Source organism: Phyllostomus discolor, chromosome 3 (genome assembly GCF_004126475.2).
Source record: "Phyllostomus discolor isolate MPI-MPIP mPhyDis1 chromosome 3, mPhyDis1.pri.v3, whole genome shotgun sequence".
Lineage (NCBI taxonomy): Eukaryota > Metazoa > Chordata > Mammalia > Chiroptera > Phyllostomidae > Phyllostomus > Phyllostomus discolor.
The window spans coordinates 8,868,940-8,889,438 of record NC_040905.2 but is presented as its reverse complement, the minus strand read 5'-3'; the positions used below and the strand labels follow the sequence as shown (position 1 = coordinate 8,889,438).

Here is a 20,499-nt window from a genome sequence, read left to right as displayed (position 1 = left end):
GGTTAGAACTTTTGGATCGAACATCAATGTATTAAATATCACATCATTGTGTAAAATGTCAGTAATGGTATGTCCACGGGCTGATGCAAGAGGATTAAATAAGATAGTAAACACAAGACCTAAAATAAAGGGGTGAACCCAAGGGATCAATAATGGTAGCTATTTTCTCTCATGATAGCCCCCCTTCCAGTCTGTAAGTCTGGCAGCGTGGCCAAGGTCATCCCTCCTTCATGACCTGAGGACCTCAGTCCACTCAATCTAGTGCAACCGCTGTGCGCGCTGTTTATCATGTTCTCTCTGTCTCTCCCGGAGAGGAGGGGGAGAACGAGTCTCTGCCATGACTTCCAGCGCCACGGCCCAGCACACTGCCTCATCAGCCTTAGCAATCGCCAGGACGCTCGTTAGAAACCAATCTTCCCTCCTCAGCACCAGACGGGGATATCTTAGGGCTGGGGTTGCGTCCTGGAGTTTGCCTTTTCAGTAACCTCACCCAGTTCTCTGAAGTAGATTTTATGAAAACACACTTGAAAGAAACACTGTAATTGTCGAAACGGATGGAAGGGAGATGATCCAAATTGCAAATAAAGTCCATCTTATTGCTGTCAGGTTGAAGACATCTATTTCAAACAGTTCACTTCTAGATGGGTTAAGGCATGGTGTTGAGGTCCGCTTGGATGGGGCGAGATGGAAGAAATCAATGGGCCTGGGTTCCTTTCTCTCTTTCTATGGCTCTCCCCGACCAGCTGTGCTCCACCTCCTCTAAGATGCAGAAAAGCCTCCTGTCCTCCACTAACTTCAATCCTTGAGCTTCAGCCCAAGGTGCTTTCCCTCGCTGTTGAGAAAGAAAGGGGCGTGCCGAACCCTCCCGGGGCCTCAGTCTAAGGTGATGGCGTGAATAACTTCCTTCAGATGAAACCTGCTGGTGAGAAGAATCAACCCGCCAACTTGTGTGCCCTTGACACTGCTTTTGGAGCAGGTATCGGCAGCTGTCACCGCTTTTGGATTTAATGCCATCAGACGACTTCACACTAATTCAGAAGGCCTCCACTAAGAAACGAGGACTGATCTGGGAGGCAGAAGGGGCGTGACCATCACCTCTTTGGCTGACCTGTTTGGTGGCCTCAGAAAGTCCACAGATTTGGGACCTTCTGTGGGAACCAAATAAGTATCAGGATGCTTTGCAATCACTTAAATAGAAAGGTAAAGAAAAAAAAATACCCGAACAAAACAGAAAGCTGTTGTGTTATGTTGTGCTGGACTTCCCTACAGAACTGAAATATCAAAAACATAGGATATGACAGAAGCCCGTATGTCTATGGGCATATCACTATTTTTGATAGAGATAAGAATTTATTCTTAAGTGCCCAGCCTAGCCATTATCAAAGTAGGTAAGTACAGATTTTCCATGGCTATTACTTCCAAATGACAGAGATTTAACCTCTTCCCAATGCTAAAACGAAAATTTCACCCTCGCCCTCTCCCGCTATGTCACCCTACTTACAGAAGTTAGGCAAAAGGACTTCCGAAAGGGTCCCCATATACATCAGGAGCTGCAGGTTGAGGCGAAGCCATCTGTGGAGAAACAACCACCCAGTCAGCAGGTATAATTATAGTGGTAAGAAAAATAAAAAACCTATACTAAGACTTCTCTAATTTCTTTAAAGATCACTTAGGTAGCAGAAGGGTCTACAATGATTCGTGTTTGCCAGCTTGTACCTGGTGATATATATTTATTATTTACATCAAAGCCAAGGTTCAAGTAAATTATATTTGCCTCCCCAGAATGGGAAGTATTATTTTTATGAGCTACGGAATCCTGGGTAGGAAATCAGGAACTTAAATCTGAAAGATTTTTATTTTTTAAGATTTTTATTTTTTTATTTATTTTTAGAGAGGGAAGGGAGGGAGAAAGAGAGAGAGAGAGAGAGAAACATTAATGTGTGGTTGCTGGGGGCTGTGGCCTGCAACCCAGGCATGTGCCCTGACTGGGAATCGAACCTGCGACACTTTGGTTTGCAGCCCGCACTCAATCCACTGAACTACGCCAGCCAGGAAGATTTCTTTTTTTTAAAGACAGTATTTCAATTTGATTTTCTCTCAGAATGCTTTCAGGAGCCAGGTTCAGTGAGAAACATAGAGTGTTTTCTGTATGATACTCATTTCTCACGTTCAGAATAGTAGTCCCTGCAAAAACAATCTTCCCCTAGTCTGCATGGATGTTCACACTGTGCGGGTTCTCAGGGACACATCTTCTTCAAACGTCCTTGCCTGTCAGAGAGCTGTTACACCTACGAGCAAGGCTCACTGGGGCGGCAGTGGCTGCATGTGGCCTATTGTTGGAGCCACAGCTGGCAGCAGGTGGTACTTACAGAGGCTTGTGAGGAACTGAAAGAATTTTTAGAGAAAGGATTCTCAGGTGCATTGTCAGGAGATTTGGTAACCGGCAGGGCGCCTTGTCTGGGAGCTGGCTTTGGTGGTTCTAGAAGGTGAAAAACCCGAGGAGTCAGTAGATAAAACTTTCCCTGAATACAGATACAAGTCCCCAGCCAGGCTTGTCTTAGCAAGTGAAGTCCCATACTTCTGAAATTTGTATCAATGGCACACAAATCACCACCAAAAGTATACTAGGATGGCGAGGATCACAGGGAAATTCCTCCCTGCTCAGGAGAGAACGCTACCACAGGGAAATTCCTCCCTGCTCAGGAGAGAACGCTACGCATAACTATCTGCTTGAAGTGGAAGAGGTTCAGCATTCCCTCCCTGAAGACCATGGGCTGTGGTTGAGACTTTGTCACACAGCCCTCTGGGGGTGCCATGACCCCACTGCATTTCAGTAGCTCCTGGCAGCCCTCCTAAGATTTGTCGCAAGAGGGCAGCATTGGGCCAGGCCTTAGAAAGAACTAAGGTGAATAGTTGGCTTCATAAGGGAAATGGTTAAGAGGAAGCAAGAGTAAGGCCATTCGTGGGCGGGAGACGGTTCTTCTGAGGGACTCTGTGGGCCCCTGTGACAGTGGCAATACTGGTTGGTACCGTGGCCAGAGAAGTGGACAGCTTACCGTTGATCTTTTTCAACAGCTGGTTAGCCTCAAAGTCATCGTGGTCTGCATTCTCCTGAGGAATGCCCACTTTGCTGGTGAAGTAGCTGGAGAAGGCACTTGAGGTCCCAGCAGGGGTTGGGTCTCCCTTCCTGGCGGGGACGACGGGAGGCTGCCGCAGCTGCAAGTCCTTAAACATTTCTTTCACTTCCTTGACTTCTTTGTCCCCGAGGGGGTCCAAGGCAACGAAGGCATCGGTGGAGACGTCCCTCGGAGGGCCAGTTCGGGGAGGTGGTTGAGGAGGAGTGACCAGGAGAGAGGAGAGCATGGAAGGGGGCTGGGCAGATACGGCAGGAGCTGGGAAAATGTTGCTCTGGAAAGGGTTTCCCAAGGGGCTCGCTGATGACCAGGTGTTGGGTGGCACAGATGCTGATGCGCCCCAAACAACAGGGGCTGCGGGGGAAGTCGAGGCTGCAAAGGACGAAGGCTGGCTCCAACCTGCAACCGCTGGGCTTGTGGGAAAAACCATGGGCGGAGCGAATCCTGGAGGCTGGCCACCTACCATGGCTCCCGGGACCACCGAAGTGGACTGGTTGAACACTAGAGACGCTGGGTTCCAGGGTCCTGCCTGAGGGGGTGTCATCTGCACCCCACCTGAAGGAAGAGAGAGAAAGGGCTGATCAGGAGATAGTCTTGAAGGGGATGTTCGGTTTCAGAAAACACGACTCTGGGAAGCATTTGTCAACATCTGCGTGGCAAATGCCTTCTTTCAGCGTTGAGGCCGCCACGGAAAATCATCCCTGAGAAATGAGATCACCTGAAGATGAACGAGCTCATGTAGTACTGCTAGCATCCAATTGCAGAGTATATATATTTTTAACTATATTTGTAGTATATATATATATTTTTGAAAGGCTTTATTTATTTTTAGACAGAGGAGAAGGGTGGGCAAAAGAGGAGAGAAACTTCAGTGTGTGGTTGCCTCTCGTGCGCCACCCACTGGGGACCTGGCCCGCCACCAAGGCATGTACCCTAGGCTGGGAATTGAACTGATAACCCTTTGGTTTGCAGGCCAGCTCTCAATGCACTGAGCCACACGAGCCAGGGCAATTTTGAAGCCCCTTTTTTTTCTACCTTAAGTACCTAGTTATGAAAAAATGAGCCCTTATTATATAGACACTGATGCATTTTATGCAGCTAGAACAGAGCCTGTCAATCGGATCAGCTTCTTTGTTGCATGAATACACCTACCTACACAAACCAGGATGATTACGAAGTGATTAATTAAGATGCTCCACGGGGTGTCTGAGTCACTGATTCCATCTTTTCATTCGGCGGCTGTCTCTGGTCTGGTTTTATGGAAACCAGCTAGCATGCATGTGCCTTAGGCCTCAACATGCCTGCACCCTCAAGAAACCCTTTCAAAGCTGCCTTGCTTTTAAACGCTGCCAAGGTTGGTCTCGTTATATAAAAGGATGAAAACACTTGGTTGGTGCCAAGACAGTACAAACACGGAGGAAAAGGTTGGTTATCCTGGGAGAGCGGCTTCAAATAAAAGTGCTCCCTGCATGTGTCACTCACAAAGCTTCGCCAGAAGTTAGACCAGAGCAGAGGGGAGGGGAGGGAGAAGAGACACCAAGAAGCAGGAAAACCGCCCGAGGTAACTAATGGCCTGGGGATCTGATCTCAAAGGGGGACGCACTCCGTGTCCTGCCTCTCGGCCGCATCAACTAGGAATTGCCCAAACCACTAAAATCCAAGTCTCTCCCATGTTCAACACCCTCTTCTGGAGATGCTCATTGCCTCCGTCTTGTTCAAATCTGGAGGGCGTTTTCTCTCCTGCCTCTTCCCGAGTGTATCAGTGACCCGGTTACAGGGTCACCACTAACAGAAAACCTACCTTCGGCTTCAGACCTATTGGAGAATGATGCTCTGCTCTCAAAACCTACTTGCTCTGAGCTTTGGAGTGGAGCACGCTTTTATCATGAAAATTTTCTAACCCAACTGAGGCCCTCCAACTCGAGTGAGGAATGTTTTTGTTTCCGAAGTGAGAAATATTTTGAAAAGGGTATGCAGGGGCTGATGTAGCAGGGTACTGCATCTTGAATTTCCCCAGCATTGGAGATTGGTGTTGATTCAAGTCTGTATCAACACGAGCACCAGCCATCTGGCCACGCGCACATATGGTGTGCTAAAGGAGAGCCGTGGGTTTCGGGAAGGGTCCTCTTACTACATTAACATGCTTATGTTTGAGGGGAGGGAACTGGGTGCAAGGGTATTAATTACTAACCCTGGGACAGTCACAGTCTGTGACAGGACAGACTAAAACTCAGGCGCGCTGGCTCCGAAGCCAGCAGCCCCGCCTCCTACTCTGCCTCTTTGGCATGGAGAGGCAGGACTATTTGTTTTTAATGGAATGTTAATTCAAATATTTATTTTACAGATACAGTATTAGATGTCATTTACACTGAAGTGTATACATACTCCCTTCATAACCAACCAAAGGGAAATTTCTCTTAGATTGCGTAATATAGGCTTCCAAAAGTGACTTGATTTTGAATAAAGTTATTTCTAGCATTCTGAAACAAATTCATTTAAATTTCACGAACTGATCCCAGAGTCACTCACTAATCATTTACACCAACTGGATGCTCCAATTGGGTAGAAGGTGATCATCTCCCGTGCTGACTGGCTTGCCTTCCCGTAGGGAAATGTGTGGCCTTAGTCGGAGACGGTGTTAGCGGAAGTGGGGGGTGAGAGAGAAAGACACTGAATGAGCTGGGAAGCGAAGGCTTCCTCAGGGCATACCCATGCCAGCCTTCATCCCCATCTATCAGATCCCATGTGTTGCGTTTCCAAGATATATATCTAAGGCCCCGGAAAAGGTAGAGGCAAGAGGTTAAAAAAAAAAAAGGAGAGTTTTGGTTAAAAAAAAAAAGCAAAGTTAATTTTATTTCCTTCCAATGCTAGATCAAAACACAGGGTAGCTAGTGAAAGCGGAAGGCTCAGCTTTCTCCAGCCCCCTCTTACGGCCGTCTTCCCCGCCCTCTCCTCCTGCCTGCCCCCAGCTCTCCAGGGGAGAGAGTCCCCCGCTGGGTGCAGCTGAAGCCAGACCTGCGACCTTCCAGGGTTTGGCGGGGGATCCCTGCGAGTGGACAGGGGCTACACTGTAGAGCTCAGTTTGGGTCCCGTGTCTCAGCTCGGAAGGATCATCAGTATTCTGCCGTTGTATAGCCCGAGGCCTCCGCAGAGGCACCTAGCCAAAAAGCTTCACTTCGTCTGAATAAATGAACCGTTATAGGGTCCAGCTGTATTTCCAGGCTGACTTGTTAAGTATTGGCTGTAAAAATTCTTCAGGGCATGATATTAGACTACAAAGCTCTGGGATGTGATCTGGCCGCAGGCCCCGCCTGCAAGCTCCCTGCACTTCTGCAAGGAAAAGCATTAACCGGCTCCACTTGGGGATACAGGGAAAAGAGCAACGCAGAAAGGGGAGGCGCCCGGGAGACGCGAAGAGCTCAGGGAGAGTCTCCTGATGGTACCAATGCAAGCAGAGCCCTGGGACACGTTGGCTCCTCACCCCCTCATGGGTTTTGGCCGTTGGGCGGTTGGATGACAACTGTCCTCTGGCTACACCCTACTCCAGATATGCTTAGACAGATGTAATAGGACAGAACCACAGTATGCTCCTTTGCAGGAAAGCAGAGGAAACAATGAGATAGGGTCCTGCTGACTGACTGCAGGATGAAGAGGAAGATCCCTGATCAAATTTTACAAAATAAAGAAGAGAGCCCCTCTCCACCGCCTCCCGGGATGAAGTCGACTTGGAGCTCAGTGCGGTGCTAAGAAGCAGAAATACGAAGAGAATCCCCAGCAGGACGGCAAGGGCTATTGTCGAGGTTTCTGCAGACTGTGCCACAGGGGTGGGAAAGACCAGGAGGCCGTGGGTGGAGAGCAGCTGGGCCAGCCCTCAGCCGGGTGACCTTGCCCAGCATCTGCCGCAGAGTGGCTCCGTGGCTCACGTGAGCCGAGGACACATTTATGAAGGACAGCACCAGCACATTCTAGTTCTCCGACACAATGTCACTTCTTTCCTTATCTCCGTGCTCTTTTCCAGTTTTCTAGGTTTCTAGTATTTGTCTTCGTACTCTATGAAGGCACTCAGCTGGGCAAAATATTGGCCAGAAACTAACTGCTAACACATACACATGCGGAGACTGATAGGATATAAGCTTGCCCCACACCCCCCTTAGGCCTAGGGGCAGAGCTGCGCTTGGAACCTAGGACTTCCATTCTGCGACTTACACTTGCTTCAGACTTCAGTCACATCCCTCTTGGGGTCCAAGATACCTTCCAATAGGGTATCCGTTTAATAGGGGACAGCGCTTTGATCTCGGAATGGCAACTTGCATGGAAGACATGCATGTTGTTACTTTTTCAACAGAGACGATAGTTAAGACTCTGCCATCTCAGCCCCATTCCTCCCATAAAGCTGGTCTGGGCTTCAGACTCCCTTGTAATTGTCTTCAGGAAGCTGTTGTCCGTTGGTTCAAATAAGTGCCACATTGAGAATGGATTTCTTGTCTCACATGCCAACTCAAGGAGACGAATTCATTTACAAGTCAAGGGTACCAAATGAGGGTGGGATGGTAGAGAAATACAAGTAGGAGAAAGGTTCCCTAGGTCGCTAACTGTCCCTGAAAGCTCTGTGGACACACACTACCCTCGCCCTACTCACCATCGCCCTGATAGTGAAAGTCACCGAGCCAAGCGGGACTCCCTCTCGGGCACTTACCAAGACCCGCGAGCGGCCCCGCGGGGGCAGAGGTGTTGGTCTTGAAGAGATCCAGAGGGCTGGCCTGCAGGGTTGCAGGGTGTCCGGTGGGTGACCCCTGGCCTGGAGCTTCCGAGTCGGGAGGAGCGAAGATGTCTGACGTCAGCAAGTCGTTGGCTGGAGACTGACGGGGCGGAGAGGGGCGGGGCGGGGAGGGGTGGAGAGGGGTTACTCGGGGTCAGAGAAATGCAGCCTTATTCCGTCTCCTACTCTGTTCTTCCGACTGGGGACCCCACGGAGGGAAACTGTTCCCGATTACCGACAAACTACTACAAAAAGCCAACCAGCCAACCAAACACACAAGACGAGGATCTCCGCAATAGGCAGAATATTGGATTATGGACTCTCGAAGGGAAATCTAATTTACTTATTTTACACGTTTGTATCTGTCTGGTCTCCTTATCCGCTAAAAGCTTGGAGCTGGGAAAGACGGGACCACTGTAAATAAGTAGCTTAAATATGTTTGATCATTCTCGTGGATTTGAATCCATAAAATTGACACAGCGGTCTCGTCGTTAGGCCAGCCGACATATTCCAATGACATTTTGAAAAGCATCCAGACACCGCATTTTGAATGAAACAGTGACAGTAAATACACGTTTCTTGTAAGACAGCGGATTCGGCAGTCCACTTTCACCACGGGAGACAAACTCGAGAACTGAACAGCACCACGTTGGACACGAAGGCACCGTGAGGGGTGTGTGCGGGGCGCGGGTTAGTGTGGGGAAGGTATGACGGGAATCACAAGGACCCCTGCCCTCCTCTCCCCGTGGGACCGTCGAACTTACCAGAGGTACAGAAGCATAGCAGCATTAAAAATGAAAAAAAAAACAAAAAACGTGTGTTTAGTTAATAATAAGAGACAAGACATGCGAACGGAAAGCAGGGGCAACAGACACTGCAGAGTGAGAAGCTTCCAAAGGGGGGGTGGTTAGAGGAAGGGATGCCTGCAGGACAGGGGCCTCGCCCCGCCTTCTGTCCCACGGCCACACAGGCAGCGGCAGCAGCAGCAGCAGCAGCAGGAAGACCGCGCACATCCTACCACGCATCCTACCACCCTTCAACACCGAACATGCAGTCGGCCAACGGACATGCAGAGAAGATCATTCACCTTAGCAGTCCTTCTGCCTCTTCCCGGTTTGGTACTTTGTGGAGGTGGGATAATGGCTATGGAGTCATGTGCTGAGGACTGGACCGAGCTTTCCAAGTCCTGCTTGACGCCATTGGGCAGAACGGGCAGTCCTTGGGGAGGGCTTCCCACAAAAGGGTTCAGGGAGGGTTTGACATGGAAGCCGTTCTGTTCTCTTTCAGACACCCCGTTCTGAGTTCTCCCTGCTGGCTGTGCCTGTGCCTGCGGGCTTGGAAGGGGCCACGGGTCTGCCTGGGCCTCCTGTTTGCCAGTCCGGTTAGAGATTTGGTCAAACTGCTGACCGAAGTAATCAGCGTCCCCGTTCAGGGGCCCGTTACTCAGGGGAGGGGACAAGCCGCCCCTCAAATCCTCTGTCTTCTGATCGGGAGATTTGAGAGAATCAAACGAAGAGGGTGGCGATTGGTCTTGTTGTGCAAAAGGATCATCGCGGAAAGGATCAGGATTAGGGGTGGGAAAGAAATTGAGATTGGCGGAAAAGGCATTCTCGGGCAAGAAAGGTGCCTGAGGCTTTGGTCGAGGGAGAGAGGAGGAGGTGACGCCGTTTGTTAAGAAGGAATTTTCTCTTAAAGAATTCTGATTGGTGTTGATTTCAGAGTTTAGGTCCACTAACAGGATATCTTTGCTTTCCTATCACATTTGGAAAGAAAAGAGAAAAAAAGGAAGTGTTAGTCCATTTTGTGACTTCAAAAGAGAAAGCTACATAAAGTGACCAGAAGTATCAACATTCCCATTAGATTTTTTTTTTTTTTTTTTGGTCTTGGCTAACTGGTTGACCATGGCCTCTTCCCATCACCTCTGTGAGTGCATTCACTAGTTGAATAGGTCCTCCCTGCCCTCCCCCCATCCCGTGCCCTTTTATTTATGTCTCAACTTCATTGGCCCCTTATTAGGTGAAATCTTACTGCTGTTTACTTTACTCATGTCACCACTCAGCCTTAAGACAGGCTCAGGTCACCATCATCCTTGTTTTAATTCATGTCTTTGGAAGTCTTAAAGGGAATCACCTGTGAGTGGCTCCAAGGGATTACCTAGCTCTACAAAGCTGGGAAGGAAGACAAGATCTCCAACGCCCAGACCACTTCCTACCCGATGCAGTCCCTTCTGTTGAGGTTCCGCTGGGCACAGAACCGCACCTCTCTAAACCAGCACACTTATTGGCCAATACATTCATATTTTACAGTTCTGGCTGTAATAAAGTTGAAGGTCAAATATATCTCCCTGTAACTGGTCTTCCCTTTTGGGGGTGGAATTTTCCTCTCACATCACAGACTGTCACGTACACCTTTTAAAATATTTAAGGGTCTTTTTGAAAGTGCTAGCCCAGTTAGATCTCTCCTCCTCCTCATCCTGGTCTCTCCTCTGAACACGCCCTTTGGTCTGAACCTTTCTGAGGAAGCGATACTCAAAATAGTGACCTAATCTAACGTAACACATCACAGTAACCTCTCACATCAGAGTGACCTTTGTTGTAACAGTAATCTCCTCTATTTAGTGGAGAAGTTCAACTATTCTTTGATTTATCTTTATGTATAATCTAATCTTTAATTTATGAATAAAGTGGAGATACTGGTTTGAGTTCATCTGAAAGACGTACCAAATGTATTCCTCTACAAATTTTATCCTTGATCGCTTTCTGGTATGATCATTATTTGGACTCACAGTTGTTAGATAAGATATCCTTCTTGGCATCAAAGCAGCAAATTTGGTTAATCCGACAGGTCCTTATAACCAGTTAGGATTCACTCCGGGTGAAAGTCCACCCGCTGTCACACTGAGGGACTTTCCTCCTGACCGCCTTCGGTCCATTAAATGCTTAATGTTGCTAGCCACAGAGAAATACGAACAGTAAAAACACCTATCAAATGGAAGTTGGAGTTCTAGCGTTACCCTGAAGAGACAACTAAATATTTTGCTCCTTGAAACAAGAGCAACCTTGAGGGACTATAAAATTCTCAAAAGTGAAAAGGAGGTCTGAATAAGCCTCTTCGGTTTTAAGAGAAAAGAGCACATCTTTAAAAAGTCTAGGCCCTAAATCAGACCTAATCTGTCTTTTGGCTCTCTTTACTGCTAGGCATAAAACACAATTTTCAAAAACCAGCTTTTCTTTTTATAATCAAAAGAATTTGCCCTGGCTGGCATGGCTCAGTGGATTGAGCGTGGGCTGCGAACCAAAGTGTCGCAGGTTCGATTCCCAGTCAGGGTACATGCCTGGGTTGCAGGCCACGGCCCCCAGCAACTGCACATTGATGTCTCTCTCTTTCTTCCTCCCTTCCCTCTCTAAAAATAAATAAAAAATTTTAAAAAAAGAATTTGTCAGAAGAAGAGCTTGTCATTAAAACTCATTTTTTTAAATCAAAGAAATAGATTGGAAGATCTCTTCATGGAGGGGGTCTTTATTAATCAAAAGGTAGGAGAAAGTGTATTACAAAAGCTTGTGATTTCAATATTTATTGCTTTATTATGGGCCACCTCCAGTTAGAACAGTTAGGTATTCACAGCTGGCAGAGTTCTCCTTCTCGAATACTTCGGGAGAAGTTCTTAGGACACCCAACAGGAGCCACAAGGTTAGACTTCTGAACAGTCACCCTACAAGCAAAATGTATATGGCTCTCCTCAGGGCAGGGTTGCAGTTCATCTGAGATTATGTGTCCAGCTCACAGCCTACAACTGAAAAACACAACCCCCCTCACACACCCCTCCTCCCCACCGCAGGCCAGAGCTTCAGGACGTCTTTGTTGGACGTCAACATTGCATCCGCTTGGCCACCGTCAGAGGACCTGAGGGACAAGCCCTGGTGCCAGAAAAGTAAAATACAGACCCCGCTTTTAAGGAGCCCCAGTAAGAGGGGCAGCAGACTACTCAAGAGGTGCCTGTGCAGAGACCAGGCTTTTAAGACTGAGCGGCGTGGCCTCGCTCTTGTCCGCACGGATGTTTCACCTGTCATTCCAGCCTGCCAAGTCCCGGACTTCCCCAGTCAAAGCTTTTGGGGCCTCCTGCTGCTCCCTATGTTAACACAAGCTTCATGAGCTCGACTTTCAAAACGTCCCACAAGGGGATCCAGTTTGCTTTGACCCTGACTACACTCAAGTTCAGGATATTCATGGCATCTCACTTCCCTAACTCTGCCCTGATCCCATCCCTGCACCGCAGTTAACCTCCCTGATAGGGAGCCATGCCTTACATTTTATGAGAATAACCGTGCTTTTGAATGGTCAAAATTTTCAAGTTAGAATATGTCTTTTTCCCCCGCTTTCTCCAGGTTTTTTTTTTAAGTTTTTGAGATCAGTATGGAAGAATATAGTCCAAGTGGTTTTCCAATAAAAATTACAACCTAAGGAATGCTACATAATTTGCAACATGAGTTTTATTTGAAATGCATAAAACTGTTCTGTATAAATGTTGGGGGAGGGGCAGGGCATGACCAATAAAGTCTGGGTAATTTAGATTTCCTCCTCTCTGCATCTGTACTGCAGCAACCATGGTGAGATTTGGACACTTTTAAACATGCTGGTTTTATCAAGCAGAGGTAAATCTATTTTGTGACCTATGGATATAAAGTCACTCTGTAAGAACACACCAGCAAAGTCTGATCAGCACATAATTAGCACTGTTAAGATCCTCTTACTTATCAGATACCATGTGCTTTGATGGTGTTCATCCCTTTAATTTATTGTTAGTGCAACTAAAACTTGAGTTTTATTTTTATAAACCAAAGATTCTCAGGATGCATGAAGTCTAATATCAATGAGACTCGGGATTACTCATGTTGCTTTTCATGTCCTTTTTCAGAAACTTCTAGAAGGCTACGGAAGCAGAGGAAGCAGTTGGTGCTTCCTTGCCTACCCCATTGGAATTCTACTTCATAGCCTCAGTGCTCTGACCTCCTTCAATAAACCTGTTTGAAGGTCAGTTATACTTAGAAAGTGCATCATTCAGACATGAATTTACTCTGGGAAGACCCGTGGATGAAGGGTGAATCATCCACGGGATTGCCTAGGAATCGGAAGGACTTCAGAGCTAGCACGGGCCTTTCGGGGCTTCTACGCCAGTCTTTCAAAAAGTTTATCCTTAGAATGGCAACAAACATTGTGAAAAATGAAACGTCCTGTAGACAAGTGTGTTAGTACCGATTGCTTAAAAAAACACTCAACATTAAACAGGCATCTCCGTTGCAGGATTCCTGGGGCCTGTGCAACGCTGTTGTCCAGCGTGAGCCTCACAGGGCTGGGTGCTGAGCAGAGTGTGGAGGCCCCTGCTCCTCCTCATCTCCCGGGCCGGGGCATTTACGTAAAGGTTCACAGGCCTGGCACTCTCTGCCGCACTCAGGGGGCGGTGAGGCTTACCCAGTCCTCCGTCTGCTGTGGCTTTAATTCCAATGACCTTCTTGGTCATATAGATTTGCTCACTAATTCCCTGATGTGAGAGACTCCTAGATAGACAATGATGCCCTTTTCATCTGGCTCATGTTCAAGTCCAGAAACTCACTCAGAGCTATTAGCTGACCCTCTAAAACTGGGTAAATACCCTCTAATTAACATCCACTAACAAACTTTGTCATTGGTTTTCCTGTTGGCCTCTCTGTGAGATACAACACTTCATGATGTCCCTGACATTGCGTGTCTCACCGCTGTGCCTGGCAGGGAGCATGTACTCAAGAAACTGTTCAGTAAGTAATAGAAGGTGTAAAAAGCCCTTTAAAATTACATGGGTAATTTCCCTTGAGGTCTGCTTTGAAAGTTCTGAGACTTGGCTTTTAGTGTTGCATTTGAACCCTTTTTCTTAGGTACATGAGCTTTTTTCCTGAATCATTATTTCCTTATCTGTAAAGAAAAATATTGTTTTATGCTCACAAAGTTCTAATGAATCAATCAATATTAAGATCAAAACATTATAGCATCCTATAAAAACATGAGAAACTTTTAAAACGCAACTGAGTCACATTTATTTTAAGTCTTACTTGACACCACACTTATGCTAAATCACAAGAGGAAGAACAGACAGTAAATGGAGAGGCCAGGAGGCTTTACAATTAATCAGCTAACAAGCATATTTCCTCCAAGTAGGCTTATGCCAAGAATTATTATTCAGCTCCTCCTTCTCATCCTAAGTAATACCAAGAAGGACTACATTGTCTGACCTGTTGCTCAGATTTAACTAAGTAATATTAATATATCTGAATTAATGCCAATAGGTCCCCATGGTGGCTTAAGATACAAATTTGTTCTAGTAGCCACTTACACTTTATGCAAAAAAAAAAAATCAGCAGTCACCTTCCAAGTTTCAATGAGATGCTCAAGATTTCTGGCTAACTGCCAACCTGAGTCATAGACGTCATTTCCATTACATTGCAAATTTAAAAACAGACACTTACTGTTGCACTATTTAGGTCAGGAGGTGTAGACATGTCCCCAAACAAATCCATCTGGTCAACAGCCTTAAAAAAGTATTTTGGATTAGATTCGGATGTGTCTACTAGAAAAGATCACTTTGTATATTGTCGATATTGCTTCCTAAACTAAAGGAAAGTGCAGGAAACCACCTGTCACCATTGGATTTTCATTTAACTCATACAGATTTGATATTAGGCTATTTAGGTCAGGAAGTGTAGACAGTTACCCAAACAAATCCATCTGGTCCAAACTCTTTAAAAATATTTGGATTCGATTCAGATCTGTTTACTAGAAAGATTACTTTGTATATTGATATCAATGTTATACGAATGTTTAGGGAAATAGTTCTTGCAATTGGACTTTCATGCCGATTTTGTATTTACAACATCTACAGGAAGTGAAACCCATGATCAGGTAAATAAGAATCATAAAAGGTCACATACATACCAATTTCAGTTTGTTAGCTTGGTCATCATGAGTCATTAGGGTCTCGTTTCCATTCTGAAAAGATGGCAAATGGTTATGGGTTTAGTGGGCGAGTTTTACTCTCATAGGGTGCTGGCTAGCTAAGCAGGTACAGTTTGGGTACTGATCATTCAACAGCACGACTCCCCGGACCAGAGGGTCATGAACAGAGTGATCAGACAGAAGGAAAACATGCTGGGCAAGTGGCAAACAAAGGTTTCTACACATCATACACGCACAATTCACAAGAAGAGGAGATGCAGTTTTACCTCGACTGCATTTTTGGCTTCTTCCATCTAAAAAAAAGGACACAAATTCAGTGATCTTAGTCGTTATAGTTAAAGGGACTTAAATCAAAGAACAAACATACCTATGGGCTCACAGGCGTGAGCAAGAGAGACTCCTGCGTGTTATCTCTGCCCCACATTCCCCTGCCCTTTTCATAGTAACACTGGATTTCAGTAGTTACTGGACTTAAACTTGGTGGTCGTGTATAGTCTTTAGAATCAATGGGAAGCTTGGAGGGGGAAAAGACAGGCATTGGGGACTGGAAATCAGAAGTGCCTAAGGATAGCATGTATTCATTACTCTATTGGGAACAGCAGATAATACATTTTTCTGCTTTGCACACGTTGGAAAGCCCCATAGGAGCCAACTCTCCAGATAAGCTATATGTTTACATAATGGTCAAATATGGTCCTGAACACTGACTTAAGTTTAATAGAACCTGTATTGGGTAGTACTTGCCTTTTTCTTTTCTTCTTCCTTTTTCTTTACATTATAGATCACTTGAAAAAGGTCTTTGAGATCAATGACCAATGGCTCAGCCTGAAGTAAGAGAAAGCATATTTATTGGCATTTTCATCTTACGATTTTCTTCCCTTTGTCTCCCATCCGTTCTGAATAGTACTGTTTTCTTCCTTTCTCTTGAAGTTTCTGACTACCCTCCCCTGTTTCATGGGATATCACTACCACCCTCATCCCCATAAAAGACAGCGGGGGTAATAATTACTTAGATAAAATGAGAAACACCATGATAATCTTCCAAGTTCCTTAGGCACTTCCAGGAACAATTCACTACTACTCTAAAATCAGTATTGACCTCATCAGAAAGCCCGTTCCATAATCCATGTGCCATACACTCCCCAGCAAAGTTTAAAAAAGATTCCTTAGACCAGTGAAGACAGTCTTCCTTTGAGTCATTGTTTCTTCTTCCTCTTATCTCCAGTTGTTTCTAGAAAGCTCTCTAGCTGACTGACAGACACCTCTGCACTCCACTGAGGACAAGTTCCCCATCCAGGTAAACCTCAAAGCGTCGTGCTCACCTGTTGTCCTGTTTTTATGGCGAAAAACTGATGCTGGCCTTCCGCTCCACACACGTAACCAAATGCCCGGTTGTCTGTCACGTCACGGGCAATGAAAGAAATCTTATTTACTGGATGCTCATGCTCAATCACCTGCAAAAGGAACCAGAAAAGGGGATTGCCTGGGAAAACTGGAATCTATTTGTAGGCTGGCACAACTAAGCATCAGATAAATGAAAAAGCTAAAACATTTGAAAAAATGGTAAAAACCATTTTTTCCTCTGGTTGAAGGCTAGAGCTCTATTTATCCTGATTAGGGAGGGGCCCAAAAGGAACAAAGAATAGCAAACAAAAGGGGGGGAAATGCCCCTTCTTGAAAAAATGATACTTGCATCTCTCTCCACCAAAGACGTGATGTCACATAGAAGGCAGGACGGAGGATTGGGAGACCAAGAATTTCTAAGGTGAAGATGGGATGTATGACCTATTCCAAGCAAGCACACTCTCCCAGCTCAAAGGCAAACTCAAGGGAACAGCATAACTAAGCTGGAGAAGTGTTCACACGGTTCCTTTGACAATGGCTCAGAGCGGCCAGAGAGCAATTACTGAAGTGTCATTAGAACAATTATCCCACGTATATTCCGGAAGTTGCCAGATGCTGTCTTCAAGTGTTTCTTAACCCCACTTACATATCCAGAGCTATCTGTGATGGGGTTAGTATTACCCTCCCTCTACTCCCCTCCCCCTTTCTCTTGGTCCTTCCAAGTGAACAGCGGGGCTCAACCCTTCAGCAATATTTGTAGGTAGTCAGAATGTGTCTTTGCTTTTGTTTCCAAACTCCTAAGGCCACTGGGAAGTTTATCCTGGCTATTGTAGGAGGGTTGGGAATGAGGGAATGCTTGTGAGGGAAACCTGCCACCATTCTCTGATGGGCTTGGGAAGGTAAGACATCAGGGATGAGGTAGAACGGCAGTAGCAGTGCAGGCGGACCAGCAGGTGAGTGAGCGCTTCTCAGGGCTCTAGTGCACATGGAACCCTGTTTTGGTGGATGGATTTTGCATATTAGGTAGAGGGCGTCTTTAGGAAGGAATAGAGAGCGACTGGAGGTCCCCCCACAGCACCCTGATACAAGGGAGTATTGTATTACAGCAATGACAATAAGCTACACACATTTGAAGCAGATGAATCATGAATAGAGGCAAAAAGGAAGTCCTGGGAGACTTAAAATATGATCGCTTGTTGATAAGGCTCAAAACCCAGCAAACACATTTATTCATACGTGATAGAAAAACAGCAACAACAACAGCAAATGATCAAAGTTACTTCTGTGGGGTGAGGAGGAAAGAAAAAGAAAGAAGGAAAAACAGGGATCTGTATTACAGGTAACATTCTAGCATTAGGTTAGCCAACAAGTTTGCATATGTTCAATACAGCGTGGACAAAAGTAGGTTCACAGTGGTGAGTATGTGAAACACGGAGCTGATTCTTATATCACTATGTATTATTTATTATTAATTAAATACAACTGTAAACCTACTTTTGCACACCCTTGTATATTAAAATGAGACCCATGCATACACCTACGATAGCATCACAAACCGGAGGTTAGAATTACCATATTTTTTGGATTATAAGATGCACATTTCCTCTCCCAAATTTGGCAGGAATAATGGTTGCTAATGCTGCTGTTGAGTTCTGTTTACATTTACATTGGTGAAATATGTTATTTATGTTATTAAATATTTTGCCACATTTTTTGCTTCAAAATTTTTTTCCCTATTTTCCTTCTCTAAAACTCAGGGTCCAAATAAATAAAAAATATCCAAGTGGTATTTATAGCATACCTGTGTTCATAGACCTGCAGTTCCCATCTATTAGAGGAAATACATTTCAAAACAAAGTGTCTTGACTCCTCATCTCCTACCCTGTGATCTGCCTTTACCTCTGGAGAAGTAATATATACTATTTTTTTCCCTACAGAATTTGTTTCTACAGGAAGAGAAAAAGGAAGCTAAAACTTAGTTGTAAATTATTTGTCAAACTCCAGTGTCAGAAAGTATCAGTGAAAGTGACTTCTTACCCCAGTTTTCTCATCAATTATTTTTATGCCAGAGAGGGAAATGTTGACCCAGATCCTTTGCTTGTGTTGTCCCTGAGACCGACCAGCTGCCGCCATGCCCTGATGAGGTTGGAAAAACACGGAAAACATAGTTAAGAGTACCCTAAAATGCTTCTCATACTAAACATTTAAAGGGCAGCCTTGTTTTTGGCTTAGTTTCCCGTCTCTGAAAGGCTTGGGCCCCCTCCGTGAGAGGCAGCAGGATGGAATCGAAGATACATGGAGCCAGGGCATCCCTGGTCAGCTCTGCGAACTCGGGCGAGTCCTTCTAATTCCCTTTACCTCAGAAAGCTATTGGTAAGGACAAGGAGACTGGGCTAGAAGATCTTTAACGATGTTTCTTTTAGGCCTTGTCTTCTTTAACGAGTATCATTTAATTAGTTTCACACGGTGGCAGTACTAGACTCTGAAACTTCAGAAAACCAAACGGACTAACAGGGAAGAACACCGGTTTCCAAGGAGAGTCCTGATTTTTCCCTGAATACTTGCAGGGTTGCAAATCTGACCTGCCTGAAGGGAAAGGCATGTAGAATCCTGTTGTCCTAGAACCACACTCAACATATGCAAACGAGCTCACGGCTCCTCAGAGCATGAGGTGCCCTTGGGTCAATGATGTGATTGGACATGTTTATTTTTCTTTCAAATAACTGAGACACCGATACAGGTAAACTTCTGACATAATTCCCTCTGTTGGATACCGGCTGACGACAGAGACAGAGCATGCTTTCCCTCTCTTACCTTGAGTTTCATCATAGAATCTTGGCTCATTTTATCTCCCCTTGCATCGGGCACGTCATCGATGCCAATCAGCTTGGCCTTGTATTTGACACCGTCGCCTCTGAATCTGGCCAAAAGATACTCATCTGTCTTTTCTGAGCCTGAGAAAAGGATAAAGTTTATAAAAGTATTTCAAGGTTGACCCCCTGTATAATCAACTATGTTTCAGATTCTCCAAATCAGAGTAATATAAATCTTGATTATACTATGATTGAGTAAGTGTGTGATATTCTACCCTTATCCTCACTTCCTTTGAGTGGAATCATGCTCTGTAATGCTACGCTGTGTATGATGTTGGGGTAGGAAGAAAATAAACTCTTGAAAATGCAAAATGGACTGAATTATGGGAAACTTATGGAAATATGTGAGGTGGTACGTGGGGATATTCATTATAGTTTTAAACATATTTTTTAAAGAATTTATAAAGAGATAATGCTTTTGTTTTTCAATGAAAGAAAAATAAGGCGCCACACAATTCACTAACATTTTGAACTGTCAAAATAAGGCAGGAGGGAATTATGGGGAAATTTATGGGAAAATCATTTAAGATAATTATCCCCTCTTTGTAACTTCTGCTGCTTCTCTTAAAAGGCCTGTGCAGCTGCATTCCCATTGCGAAAGTGTAGGAGCAAAAGGCAAGCAAGTCACAGAACATTCTCAAACTGTACATGATCAAGAACTCTGGCACTTTTTAGTGGTACTTCAGGTCAAAAAAGAGAGTCTAGCAAAATGAAGATTTCGATTTTTAAAAAACCGCCAAGTAATAAATAGGTTACTGAAAGATAACCATATAATAATCCCTAGTTGCAAGTTAGGGCAGTCACAGGATTCCCAGGGGTGTCTTACGTGTGGAGTGAACCAACCTCCAGCTCTCCTGTTCAGGGGCCCTTGAGACTAGGCTGAGGTTGAAGCAAGGCCAGGGCGCGCCCACTCTCACTTTACTCTGAACTTCTCATTTGTTCTCAGGTAACCACCGCTAGCTCCCTCTACCGGCCAAAAGAGAATTTGTTTCTTCGTACCTTTCCTTTTTTCCTTCTTGGACAGCGCTTTGGGGGCGGCCTGTTGGTCAGGCTGACCGTTGGTTGTGCTCGTTTCTACTTCGTTAGACATGGCAAGAAGGCAGGCAGCAAACTCCAGCACCAGCGGACACTTAGTGACACCCGCAGATCCCCGGCGGAGGAGTCTCAAATGAGCATAACCTACTGCAGACACCTGTAGGCAGAGTTGAGGGGCGTGATGAGATCATGACGCAGCAGCAAACCCAGACTTTGGGCCGCAAGAGGCCTGCAACTAGGGATTGGCCAGTGCAGTTTTCAGACTCATTTTGTTCTTTCTTCTCTATTAGACCACGTGTTGAAAGCAGGGGAGTGGGTGGGAGTGTTTCCTTTGTAGTTTCCAAAATAGAAAGAAGGTGTCTACCAGATT

General features: G+C 45.5%; 1 protein-coding gene across 5 annotated transcripts in view; it reads right to left on the bottom strand.

The window, feature by feature from the left end:
• Nucleotides 1–20,499, bottom strand: part of DAB2 (DAB adaptor protein 2) — a 48,851-nt gene that overhangs the window by 1,761 nt on the left and 26,591 nt on the right. For 2 of the 5 annotated variants that reach the window (XM_028523561.2, XM_036020186.1), the window contains exons 2-14: nt 20,094–20,286; nt 19,036–19,175; nt 18,259–18,357; nt 16,200–16,331; nt 15,622–15,702; nt 15,144–15,170; nt 14,857–14,910; nt 14,391–14,453; nt 8,981–9,646; nt 7,831–7,993; nt 3,057–3,689; nt 2,370–2,479; nt 1,502–1,572 (exon numbers count right to left, since the gene is read on the bottom strand). In XM_028523561.2, coding sequence (XP_028379362.1) covers nt 1,507–1,572; nt 2,370–2,479; nt 3,057–3,689; nt 7,831–7,993; nt 8,981–9,646; nt 14,391–14,453; nt 14,857–14,910; nt 15,144–15,170; nt 15,622–15,702; nt 16,200–16,331; nt 18,259–18,357; nt 19,036–19,175; nt 20,094–20,184 — 2,325 coding nt within the window. In that variant the 5' untranslated portion in view covers nt 20,185–20,286 and the 3' untranslated portion in view covers nt 1,502–1,506. The remainder of the gene's footprint in view (nt 1–1,501; nt 1,573–2,369; nt 2,480–3,056; nt 3,690–7,830; nt 7,994–8,980; nt 9,647–14,390; nt 14,454–14,856; nt 14,911–15,143; nt 15,171–15,621; nt 15,703–16,199; nt 16,332–18,258; nt 18,358–19,035; nt 19,176–20,093; nt 20,287–20,499) is intronic. The other 3 variants (XM_036020187.1, XM_036020188.1, XM_036020189.1) reach the window with 3 other exon arrangements.